We start from the raw sequence: 13,911 nt of genomic DNA, 5'->3' as shown, positions 1-13,911 counted from the left end.
CATATATTTTTATATCATATAATATGAAATATATAAAATCATTGTTTTAACTTTATTATTAAAATTATAAAATAAAAGATTGTACAAACTATAGATAGAATAAATTTCAACAGTTGATATAGATTAGAATTCAATGAACTGAACATAACATCTGGAAATAATATAACCAAGTTCTATTGTCTCAGATTACTAAATCTACAATATGCATATATAACATCACATTATTTGTTAGACGTTCATTCAAAACTGGCAAGTTTATCTGAAACTTATGAACACTAGATCCATCTTATTATCTTTCTTACCCATTGACTCTCTGTTTATAAAACCATACCATTTTATTTTAGTATTAGATTTTAAAAAGAATAAATGAAGATCTTTTAGTTGATTCTATGATTGAAAAATCCTATTTACTCAGCAACAGAATTTCTCTTGGATTAAACATTCATTGGTATTTTACCAATATCTCATTTATATCATGGTATATGACATCATAAACACCACTATATGGCAATATTAAATTATTAAAAGATCAATCGCTGATCTTATATTAGTAATGAGACAACTTCATAAAAGAACGGAGAGTGAAATTTAATACCTTACTAGATATTAAAAGGTAAATGCTGATTTGGCCAATGGAAATGTATGGCAGGTAATAAAAATAAGGGGAGTGCAAAAAGGGACTGTGTGGAATGAAATTTGGTTATGTAAAAATAAGAGAAAAAACAGTTCCAAGAATTACCTTCACTATTAATTTTAAAGATGGATGACACTCTGGAGAAGACAGCAGAAATTGCAATAGTGTACATGTATTATCTGATGAGATAGGAACTTAAGGAATAAGACGTTTAAGGAAGTAGGTAATAGCAGGATAAAAAAATGGAGGTATTTGCATATCCGTAGCTGGAAATACGTAATTATTATTACATTACTTTAATATGAAGTATGAAAATCTATTCTGTGTTTTGAGTAAGATTGAATGCTTATATTAATATGTCTAGTGAGAAAAATTTACCACACAAATTGCATTATATGCACTTAGAAAAGGTTAACATAATTTCTTTATATTTTGTTATGTTAATAAAACAAAAGTTTTTTCTAGAATCAGAATCTAGAAGAATTTTTCTGCTAGTCATGAAGTTTTCTTATAACACAGTTACTAAAACATTTTAATATTAATTTCAAATTTAACTGATAATTTTGTTAGCATATACATACATAGACTAATCTTTTAAATCATTCACAATTTCTGCTGAACATCACCAATAGAAATAGTTTTAACCCCTTTCTTAAGATCAATCATGTATGCGCCATAATATGGTACATGTTTCTACACAGCAAGAAGCAGTAGTATTTAAAATTGGGAAATAAACTGCTGCTACTCTGATTATTATTATCTATAGAGATAAATTAGGATTCTATTATAGACTTTTCTAACTATCTAGTACATCTTTTTGGATTTTAACAAAAAATATTAATTTGTCTAAAAACTCATGTTAAATCACTTTTTTCTCCAATTAACTGCACAATATTGTTTCAACTGCACCATACAATAAAACACAGTGTATGACCAACCTCTAAAACCAGTTAAAAGAACGTCAATGCCTGAATTTACACTTAATACTATTATTAATTTATAAAAAAGAAACCATACATAATTAATACTATAATTATATTAATAACAATAATAATTTGACAAAAATTAATGTACAGTTTGCTTTATTAATGAAAATAATACTGAATATGACAGTTCATATTACTCTCAAAACTTTTATAGCACTACACATTATGTTACACAGTAAAACTCTATCCAAATCCATTTTATCTAATTTTACAAATCAGTTTCCATTCCTTTAACAAATATAAGTTTTTTTCAAAGTAAGTTATTAAAAAATGAACTTATTAAAACTAAATATAAATAAATTACTATATTCACCAAAAGATAAACTACAGTAAAAATTTGGTTTGAAGAAAACTTATAAAGTACACATTATTCATACGAATTTATATATTGTAAAAGATGAAAAAATAAAAGGACCTCTTTATTATAAATCATTTTTACAATGACACGTTTTCTTTCTTCATTAACTTGATACTGACTTTTAATGAATAAGTAATAAGTAAATGATCAGTGAATAGTATAGCTGGCTAGTAAAATTATGGTTCTAGATTCAATTTTTAATGCAGATTAACCCTTTCACTGCAAAGTATTCACTGACAACACACAAAAACAGTTTCTGCTATTTCAAGTATAAAATAAATCTTATGACATTCACAGTTCAGTCCAGTGTAATTTTGCAAAGATTGCATCAATCACTTTCATGTAACAAACTTCAATTTTTCAAAAAAAAAAGGATAAAACAAGATATGGTCAATTTATTATACTTGTAAAACAGGCATGTTAAAGATGCAGCATAGACTATTTTATTTATTAGACATGCTGTGAAACATATGTAGAATGTAAAAACAATAAATAAAACATTTAATTAGAAAAAAAAAACATACCTTTCGGCTCAATGATCATATTAAGCCGCAGAGAATTTTCTAAAACTACTATAACTACATATGCTTTAAAATTATTTTTGTAAAATACTTATCAAAAAAAGACAAAAAATAATTATTATTTTAGAAAAAGTTGTTTTGAAGAGTTAAAACCAGTAAAAATTAAACAAAAAAAAAATTTTGTTGGCATGACTTTCTTGACATGAAGTTTGTGAGTATAATTTTTCATTGGCATTGAAAGGGGTACAAAAAAATCTAGAACTACTACATAAATCAATTTCAAATGGGGGGGGGGGGGGACAAGCCAACAAGTAAAAGCTCATAATGAACTCTATTATTATTGTTTTAAAAAAGGAAAATCATGAAATCAGATATTTATAACAAATATTTCATAAATATACTGATTTTTCAAAAAAACCTAAAACAAGACTAAATATTACTTTTTATTTTACTACCACATGTATTTTTCTTTTGCATATGATTTTATGTCACTGTTCATGATTCAGCACATTATGGATTTAATTTTACTGCAGCTGCACATGTATTTGCATTTTTTAATACAGAAATTTGTTTTAACAAAACAATTAAAATTCACAACAGAAATATTGTGTAAAGAATAAATGACTATCATTGTGTACCGCATACCACATTCTACTTAAATATTAACATATCCTATGGTGTACATTTACAAAAATAGCATAAAAATAATACTAAAATATTCCTTTTTATGCCATCTACAAAGAGAAATAAACTTATTTTCATTCTTTAATCTGTAATCTTTATTACTTCATTAATCCATTTTACATTTTTTAGTTTGATAATTTAAAAAAAAAAAAAAATTAATAACATTAGTATGGATTTTAATAAATTCATTTAAAAATATGACAACATTATTAAATGAATAACCTTTTTTTCTGTCTTGAATTTTTTTTATATTTGAACAAATCACCTATTTTTCTTAACCATATATATTTTTGTCTAAGGTTTTGCACTTCATGGTATTTCTAATTAATGTAATAACATATTTTTACCACATAACATTACCATAATAACATTATTTTTAATTTTAATGGTGGGAGAAGAGTAGGTTATTATGTGTGTGCTTATACTATGTCCGTATTAAGGTTGTATACCACTAAACGTGATAAGGTTTTAGTTTCTGCAATTCATTTTTATTGAGTTTAAATATTTCACTACATTTCTGGGTAAGTGAAACAATTCTTGAATAAAACATTAAGTAAATACTTTCCATGTATTTATTTTTAATATTTATGTTGGTAGAATGATTTTTGTTTTTTACATTCCAAATTGATTTCTTTTAAAATGCACTAAAACCTATTTAAAAATAATTTATCTGTGATAAATTCTAGTTAATATGTGTCAATATTTAAAAAACATTATTTGAAAAAGCCATTAATTCCAGTTTCCTACTACCAATAGTTCTGCAAGCCATGGCTTAAATCTCATGTTATCATGAGGTACACAAATTTTTTTTCACATCACTGAATACACGAAGACCAATGGTCATTCATCAGATGTGAAATGTTCTACATCCAAAAATAACTACTGATTTTTTTTTATGAGGAACGGATAATGTGCATCCAAGTGATAAATTTTTTCTCCAAGATTCTTTAAGGTAAAAAACCTTTTCCCAGTTTATTACATTGATAACCTGACAGATGTTAATTATTCAGACAGATGGAATAAATAAATTGTAAAAAAATAATCAGCAAATATATTATTACATGCAACCAGTTAACACTTTTTATCAAAGATGATTAAATGAATGAAACGATGGTGAAATAATACCTGACAACTCTTAGAAAAAATTCAACCCAGAACAACTAGCAGATTCAGAAGCAAGAACACTGATCACCAAATTAACTGATATCATTTGAAAGAATACATATTGAAAGATAGTTAACTTCAAAATATTACAGAAAAAGTAAGAAAAAAATTTACACTGCAAAAACTGACCAATGTGATGATATTTGAATATTTTTAGTGAGCATTCTTCAATATTTGAATGATAGACACAGTCCTGCGTAACAAATCTTTCTTTACATTCTATTAAATCACTGATATTACCATTATGTAAAGATTTTTTTTCTTATAGTAATAAATATTAAACAGAGATTTCCCCATTCTGTATTCAAATTTCAGACGGAAATAATAAAAGTTGGTAAGAAAAAGAGTTTATTTAAGTCAACATTTAAAATAATTTGAAGTATTAAATAAAATAAAATAAATACCATACAGATTAAAAATTAATAAAATATTTTTAAGTAAATAATACAGTACATCAAACCAATAGAAACCTATATTTGAGTTTTTCTTCTTGTCAGAAGGTTACTTATTTTATGCATACAAAACAAGCACCTGCATAGGTGTTTATTATCTATAGATGTATATAGTAATTTTAATACACAAAGTTAACAATTAATTTTTTTATTTGTACTAAAAAAAATTGGTAAGTTTATATTTTAGATTATTTTATTAATAACACAACTTCTGAAAAAGAAATAATTAAGTAATGGCAAGTAATTATTTTTTTTAATGATGAAATTGTTTTCCAAAATTATTTATAGCAAAAAGATACTTTTCTTATTGGAAAAGTTATGAAGTGAAAAATGTACACCAGTAGAAAGAAAACATTAAAAAATTTCAGGAAATCTATCTTCCAGAAAACCTGAAAAAATCTCTTTACTTAATTGTTACAGCAATGTACAATTATCTTTAATCTGTTCATTTTATAACTGTACCCAGATTAATACAACCAAATAGCATTGAAAGGCAGACTTTTCATAAAATTTATATGCACACATGAAAATACTGGATCAGTCTAATAAGACAACCTGAATCACTACATTAGCAAAACAAAATAGTTATGTGTATACATAACTTTTTTACAACACTAATTTGGTTATTGTTGTTGTGTATTTTAAAATGATATATTTGTTTTCAAAGATATTCTCATCAACAGACTGATCAAGTTTATCACAAAATGACTGAGAATCTTCTCCGACAAAATAAGAAAATTAATCCCAGACAGGAAAAAATTCCTGAGACATAAAACAACCAACAAATCAACTAAATGTTATTCCAAAAATTCAAACCAACATACTCAAAGTAATACTGACAAAGTTTTCAGAACATATCATATCTCACTAAAAAAAAAGATTACACCAAAGTACATCTCTATTAATACAAAAATTCCAGAGTTTACACATAAAGATAATACTGAATATTTTTAGAATTCAAATACATTAGATAAAAGTCAAATTACATCTGCCACATGATTTTAAATAATTACAATTATAATGCTTTAAGAGAAATCTTTAACTTTTGCAAGTGTGTGACAAAGGTCAATTTGATGAACTCCAGTTTGAATTTACAATATTTATAAGGACAAATGTAATCAGGAACTACTAACTACTGTTAACAACCAATAATATATTCAGTTCATCAAAACATGCAGACTTAAAAACAACCAATAATACAAAGGTTAACTGGTCAATCTTAAATACATTGAAACATTATTATAGTGTGCTTGTGTCTGCTTTATAATATTTAATCATATAGTAAACAGTATGTGTTAATTTATGTACTTATATTGTAATTTTAATGGCCTCCAGGGTGACACCCTATGTACAATGTATCTTTTGGAATGTGTCATTTTAATATACCATAAACACAGTTGCACAGTGAATATAGGTACATAAAAAAAAGTAGATTCATAATGTGACACAAGAAACTGAAACTTTTATTAAATTGCAATAGTTAAAATGTTTATATCGTGCATATCACATTCAGTCATATTAATGTTTGATAAACTCGAAAATGTTATAACTATGTTTTCTTTTTAATTGGATAATCACTTCCACATTGCATTTTAGATTTGGCAGTATTTAAAATTTTGTAATGATCTAACATTTATTTATTGCAAGCCCTTAATCTAAGCATTACTGCAATTAAATATTTAAAAAAAAATAATAAATCTTCCTGGTAATTAAGTGTTTTCTTTTGTTTACCATTTAGTTTGCAGACAATTTAGGAACCAGATGATGTAGTTGCAAAAATAGTAAATTAGTTAGAAACATAAATGTCATTTTATGTTTTTAACAAATTAAAGGAAAACAATTTTTCCTTCTTAATAAATGACATAAATTTGTCTATACTGAAAAGTTAAATCACTATTTCTGAAATATACAAAATATTTCCTGATATTATTGATGAATATAATACAATAGGATTAATTTAAAGTAAACTCTAAATTACCTACCGTAGCTAGAATATAATGCCTGCCAAAACGTAAGACAGAATATAACAACAGAATCATTAACATATGTTATTCCGAAATGTTTTACTATTACAATCATTTTGAACATTTGATAAAAAGCAGATATTATTTTTCTACACTTAAAAAAGATGCCCACAACTCTGTAGTTGTATCTGTATCTTACAGTCAACTAATATTAAAAAAAAACATTTTATCAAAATTTGATTAACAGTTAAACATTGTTTGAAACTGATTATGATAACCAGTAATTTTTTATCAATTAGAAAAAACTGATAAAAAAAGGAATCCATATTATGTGTAAATGAGTATGATTTAATTTTTAATCATTTTTGAGTGTGTAAAGTATCATATTAACAATTTTATGTAATTATATTACAGAGGTGTATGATTTCTTACAAACTATAGGTGATAAAAGAAACTTACTCAATTAATTTACCCTGTGGAACACAGAAAATAGAGGAACTGGGAAAAGTATAGCATATCATAAAAGTACATTCTATAAAATAATGTTTAACAAGCAAGAAAGAGGTTGTCTAAGAATTATTTTATAAGCTACTCTAACAAGTTTTATAACACCTTGTCTTTTCTGTTATTCTTGAGTTTAAATTAATTTGAAGAAAACCTATATAAATTATATGTCAAAAAGTCCTTCACTTTTCATAATACTGCAATTTTAATGTACCGTAACATTACTGGTAGATTATATAAAAACTAGTATATTATATATAACAAAGTATCTTTACAAAATTTTTCCCATGGTTGGTTTCAATATGGTGACCAATTTGAAAGAATTTCTATATTAGGTGTCAGTAAAGGTAGGAATTATTTTTTACAGAACCATGTATTTTTAGAAGCCTATTATTATATACATATGCAGTTTCATAATTTTAATAACAGTAGGATAGAGAAATAGGGCTGAGAAGGAAACGACTACTGTTAAAAATGTTAGCAATCACTAATGTGTTTTAGAGAAGAATACAGTCACTATACAGTATTCAACAGCAAATAAGCTGGTTAGATACGCAGGAGAGAATTTGGTGCGCTTACCCCAGAGAACATCACTGGGGCTATGCTACAGACTGAATAATGTAGTTAAGATAATGTGAACCAAGTTGGTGGAAGATGTCCAGGGGTAATAATTATCTCAAAGTCGCTCTTGGGGCAGATCCCCGGCCACAAGGTTTGAGGTTAAAAAAAACCCTGACAATCCCGATAAGTTTGAGACATGGGGCCAGGAATGGAGGTGCAGTTGAACACAATATACATGGGGTGCTGTGATAATTCCATAAGATGGGCTTGACATCCCATGTTGTAGTGGGTAGATTTGCAAGGGAGGGTCCCACACTACTATGTAGTACAAAACCACATGGTGTCTATAAAAGGTTTTCCCCTCCTTTGACAAAAAAACGAAAGAAAAAGTAACTATCTTTTTTATAATAGTGATCAAGTTTGTCATCTGCTTAAAGGGCATTTTTTACTTTAAAATCATTTTTCCAATCCTATTAAATAAAAATGGTTACCAAAAACACTAACACTGCATACCAAACATGTGCATACAATGTACAAAAATAGTTTTGTTAAAATGCATGGTTTAGTGTAAAAAAAAACCTTTACCTTTACTAAGAGCAAAATAGTAATCTTTTTTTTTAAGTAACTACACCATACTGAGATTGGCCAGTAAAACTTTTTTTTTTAAATATTAACATAATATATAAGAACTGATGTTCTTAAATATATCTAAAGACTAACTTTTTACATAATCCATTAACTTGTAATGGATAATGAAATTTAATTATCATGAAAGAAAGTGTAGTATACAATTCAAAAAACACTTAAAAAAAAGTTTTATGGATAATATTTTGTTGCTGTAACTTCCATAAGATTTTTTCAAATAAAGTTAAATTTTCAAGAATAATACAGAGACTTAATTTGTTATAAACTCAATTTTTCAATTTAATAAATTTTTACAATAATCAAACAAGTTTTTTTTACATTCAAATAACAAAATTAATTACTTATTGCTAAAACTGATTTCTGGATAAATTGCAATTTTTTTCTATATTCAGATTTTTCTGTGACCCATCATCAGAGGTAATTAAGGATTAGTTGTACTACATATTTACTTCTTTACATACAAAGAGATAACTTTAAATTTGCTTTTGTAACATGAAATCAAAAATATCAATTATAAATTTTGACTGAATTCTTAAAACAAAAAACCATTGTAACGTATTATGTAGATAATTAATTAATCTACTGATCTCAGTTTAGTTAGATCCATGCAAATAGAGTTTTACTGGAATAAACAGAATGAGTAATACATAATTATAAATAAACATACCTTCATTGTATGATAAGAATGTCTATATATACGTATGAATGTATGTGTGTTAATTAGCATTTATAAAACTGAGTACATGTATGTATAAACTTTACACATTATTAACTATAGCAATAATAATAGTAATAATAATAATAATAATAATAATAATAATAATTATGTAGCTATAATAATAATCATAAAGTTGACATGTAGTAATATAACATTAACCTAAACCTAACTATCATTAATGTCATGATTAACACGTGTCAATATATCAGAAAGTCTTTTTGTCATTTCTTTATGAGACGGCGCATTAACATGCCTTAGGTAAACACTCCTATGTTTCCATGACTTGTCACATATCTCACATTTATATAAATGCTCTCCTTGTTCTTCAAGATCGACAACATTGCTTGATGAAGAACCAGTCATCTCTTTTTCTTGTTCATCTTCAACTATATAAACATCATCGTCATCATCATCATCATCATCATCAATCTGAGTCGGGTTATCATTATTGTCTTCAGTCTGCAATTGTGGATGCTTTTCCATTCCTGGACTACTGTTTCTATAACTGTGCGCCGCTATCATGTGCTCATTTAATGACTTCTGATGACGAAATAATTTAAAACAAAAACCACAGGGAAGTAATGTAGGAGGTGGCACTACTACATTTTGTTTAACTTTTTGTGGTTGTTGGTGCTGAACAGGTGAAGAAATTGGAGGAAAACTAGTCGGTACTTTATCCTGTCGTAATTTATGTAATTTATTATGTTTAGGTATTGAATTTGAAGATAAAATTTTATGGCATATATTACATGAGACATAAGTTTTACCAGCACGACTCAGTAATTTTGCTCTTAAACTGTTTGCTGGTGATACAGTTTTATGCAAATTGTGATGATTAATTAATGATATCTTATCTTTAAAAACTTTAGGACATATTTTGCATCTGTAATTATTACCTTTTGGTCGTTTAATGTTAGGAGTTAAGTCGACATTGATATCAAGGTTATCAATCTTACTTAATATGTTACTATGAGATTTAATATGATTTTGTAACGGCCCTTTTCCTAAAAATTTACGGAAACATATTGGGCAACTAAAATGTTGCTGTTGTTGTTGGGGTACATCATCCACAGTTGATATAATGACTTCAGGTGGTGGAAATGAACTGCTTGATGAAGAAGTTGTCTCCACAGATTCTAGACCACCCTGACGTGTATGCCAACCCATATGATGGGTCAAACTTTTATGATCTCTAAAACTGCGAGGACATTTAGGGCACTGTGATGTACCATCTCTATTGATGATCACATTTGAAAGCGGTGGATTTTGCCCGTGAAACAGTTGTGAGTGTTTATTTAATGCCGATGAGCCAGAGAATATTTTATTACAAGGATAACATTTAGCAACTTTCTTAGGAGATTTTGTACTTATGGTGGGAGTATTTGTAATTGGATACGGTTTCGGCTGCATATCCAAAATTTCCTGTGGAATATCTGGTTCAACAGTAATATTGTTAACTTCCAAATCATTTGCCAATGAATACTCATTACAGCTATGATCGATCAATTCTTCTTCTGTATTAAAAGAACCTTTACACACCACACAAGAAAAGGGTATTGATGGAGGAGGTGGTGGAGCCGGAACAGGCACTGTAGCAACTGCTGTAGCCGTTGGAGCAGTGTGATATGTATACTTCTTCCTTTTTGGGTTCACTCTTAACTTCACTTGACAGATTCTCATGTGACTATTTTTAGCTTGATACTTGTTAAACTCCTTAAAACAATACTCACAAGTTAATAGTTTACTCTTATCACTTTTCATAGATGAAATGGATGAAGTAGACCCTGTAGCACTGGAAACCTCATAGGTCTGCTGAAAGCATGTTTCTTTATGAGTAGCAAATTGAGAAGAATCGGAGAAAAATTTACCACATGTACATTTGTGTAACTGTTGTGGTGGTTTGGAAAGCATCATGATCGGCAACTGTTTAAACAATTTGCAAACTTTTTCATGCACTCTTAATCGATCTCTTGTAACAAAAACTCTACTGCAACCTTTACATCTTGCTGCACCACTTGATGGTTTAGAAGTATCTCCATCAACATTACAAAACTTCTTATGCAATTTATAGCTCAATGAAGTCGTAAATTTTCGGTTACAATTACTGCAACTACTAAACATTCTTTCACCTGTAACAACATTTTCTTCTGTATGAATGCCACCAAATACTTTACAGTACTTCATATGACGGCTTAAACTCTCTTCACTGTGAAATTCAATACTGCAATTAGAACACTTTTGTTTTGTATTAGAGGTTGATGTCATTTCCCCAGTATTTATATCCGTGTTTTGAGTGGGCTCATCGATTACTCTCTGAACGTGACAAAATTTTTCATGATTAAATAAAACACCTAACGAAGAGAACTGTTTATTACATTTAATACAATTTTTTGAATCTATTCCAGCTGTTCTTTTCTTAATTTGCATCATTTTACAATTTTTCAAATGTCTATATAATCCGACAATACTCTGACAACTTTTTTTGCAGTACCTACAATGATACACTTTAGAAGTTCCATGTTGTACATCATAAGCTGTTCTGAACAATGGACATCGATTTAAATTTCGGTGTTTATTCAGTGACATCTGATTTGAAAACACAGTGAAGCATTTATCGCACTGAACTTTCCTATATCTACTCGTATTAGAAGAGTTATCATTATTTTTTCCATGATTCATAATCCTACAATACTGTAAATGATCACGGAAAGCAGAAGTTGTTTTAAATACAACTTTACAGTTATCACATATTTGAACAAATTTTTTAATCACTTCCAGCTTAACAGGGTTATGTAGTTTACTATGTTTTTCTAATGCACTTTCTGATGAAAAACTTTTCTTACAAACATTACAATTGAATTCAGGAATATCTTTCTCATCATTTGATACTAATGTTGAATTGTCATTCATTTCACTATCTTTCAACTCTTTTTCTTCATTTGCAGTTGAATTTTCTTCTGTTTTTGTAACTGATGAATTCAGAGGTAATGAAGAATTTTCATGCAATCGTTTATGTCTTTCAAGTGATAATATACTGTTGAATGAATGCTTACAAACATTACATGAATAAATTTTCAATTTAATATGCAAAGTTTTATGAGCAGTTAAATCACGTCTATTGTTAAAAGGCTTAAAACATGTCCAACAAAGATACTGACCACGATGTTGTATAAAATGAGAACGCATATGATCCTGAAAGTACCGTTTACAATTTAATGTCACGTAACATAATTTACATTGAAATATTTTATTAATATCATGATAACTGATATGGTCTTGTAAATCTTCAACCTCAGTAAATGTTTTGATGCAATAACGACAAGCAAATTTACCATCACTGTCTTGATCAACCGGAATATTATATTCATTTAAAGTGCCGACTACTGGTTGTTCAGATGCTGCTGGTTGCCCTTCTTCATCCATCGGTTGCTGTTCTTTCTGCACCGATTGTACTTGATTTTGGGAATTCAAATCATCCATTCCACCTGCATGATACATCTCCATATGGTTATAATAAACAGACTGTATTTCAAAAGTAATATTACAAAAATCACACGAATACGTACCTTCTTCATTCGGTTTCATATTAAAATTATTACCAATAGTATTATTCAGTAACTGTTGTTGAATGTTTGGAGCAAGTCTTTTTGTGCAACGAGCCTTATGTTGGACAGTTTCTTTATAGGTTGGAAAGACAATCAAACAATAAGGACATTTTCTTGATTTAACATATGTGCCACATGAACGCATATGACTTAAAAGACCAGTTTTTCTGTGAAAAGATTTAAAACAACGATCGCATTTCAATTTTGCTGATATTGAAGCTATTCTGTGTTTGATAAGCAGGTGACTTTTCAATGATATTCTCAAATCAAATTCTTTTGGACAATGTGAACACTTGAATAACATTTTTTTCCCACTTCCACCAGATCCATCAACTAAATCATTATCACCGATGTCTTCATCATCAACATTTTTGCTACTAACTCGGCTGCCATTATTAACAGATTCCGAAACAACAGTAGAAGAGATTACATGATTTGGTTTTGATATTTGTGACCTTGCTTCCAGATCTTTTAATCGATAACCATGATGAGTTCTAACATGTGTAACAAGATTTCTTCTATGTTTAAAACTAGCCTGGCAACCACCAATTGGACAGGGATTTTGCCTAACTTCAGCAGATAAGGATGAATTTAATGAAACTATATTACTATCAGCTTGCATTGGAGAAGACAGAACATTCAGTGGATCAGATCCTTGCAGCGTTGTTCGTCTATTAATGTCATAAAATGCGACATTGCGCTGGTGTTTATGTGACTTAGTGTGTCGTATCCATTTAACATAATTTGGGAATGATGCTTTACACGGCTCACAAGGTATGCCATTTTTAAATTGTGGATACTTTCGTTTTTTACCTCGTTTATTGATATCGTCATCTTCAATACTCTTCTCCAACAACATTATATCTGGCTTGATATCAATTGGTTCTGGTGCTAATAAAGTCCAATCTTCAACTTCTTTTTTAATACCAAAATCCAAAGGATCAACAGCACTAGGACTGACTGGCTCCTGTTTTACATTGTATATCTAAAACAGAATAAATAAAAGCAATCTTTTAGAATTAAATTATAGATAAAAAAAATCATACTTTACAATCAAGATTCAATTCATTAGAATTCATAAGAAATTTTAAAAATTCAACAAGACAAATATAGCA

The 13,911-nt window shown here is 28.2% G+C and overlaps 1 protein-coding gene across 1 annotated transcript in view; it reads right to left on the bottom strand.

Moving 5' to 3' along the window:
• Positions 1-5,051: 5,051 nt before the first annotated feature.
• The window catches only part of LOC142324096 (uncharacterized), a 32,520-nt gene continuing 23,660 nt past the window's right edge, over positions 5,052-13,911 (bottom strand). Inside the window, exon 4 of the mRNA XM_075364743.1 lies at positions 5,052-13,781. Within this exon, the coding sequence (XP_075220858.1) occupies positions 9,357-13,781 (4,425 nt within the window). The 3' untranslated portion in view covers positions 5,052-9,356. The remainder of the gene's footprint in view (positions 13,782-13,911) is intronic.

Source organism: Lycorma delicatula, chromosome 4 (assembly GCF_047948215.1).
Source record: "Lycorma delicatula isolate Av1 chromosome 4, ASM4794821v1, whole genome shotgun sequence".
NCBI lineage: Eukaryota > Metazoa > Arthropoda > Insecta > Hemiptera > Fulgoridae > Lycorma > Lycorma delicatula.
Note: the sequence above shows the minus strand (reverse complement) of the source record. Positions and strands in the feature narration are given on the sequence as shown.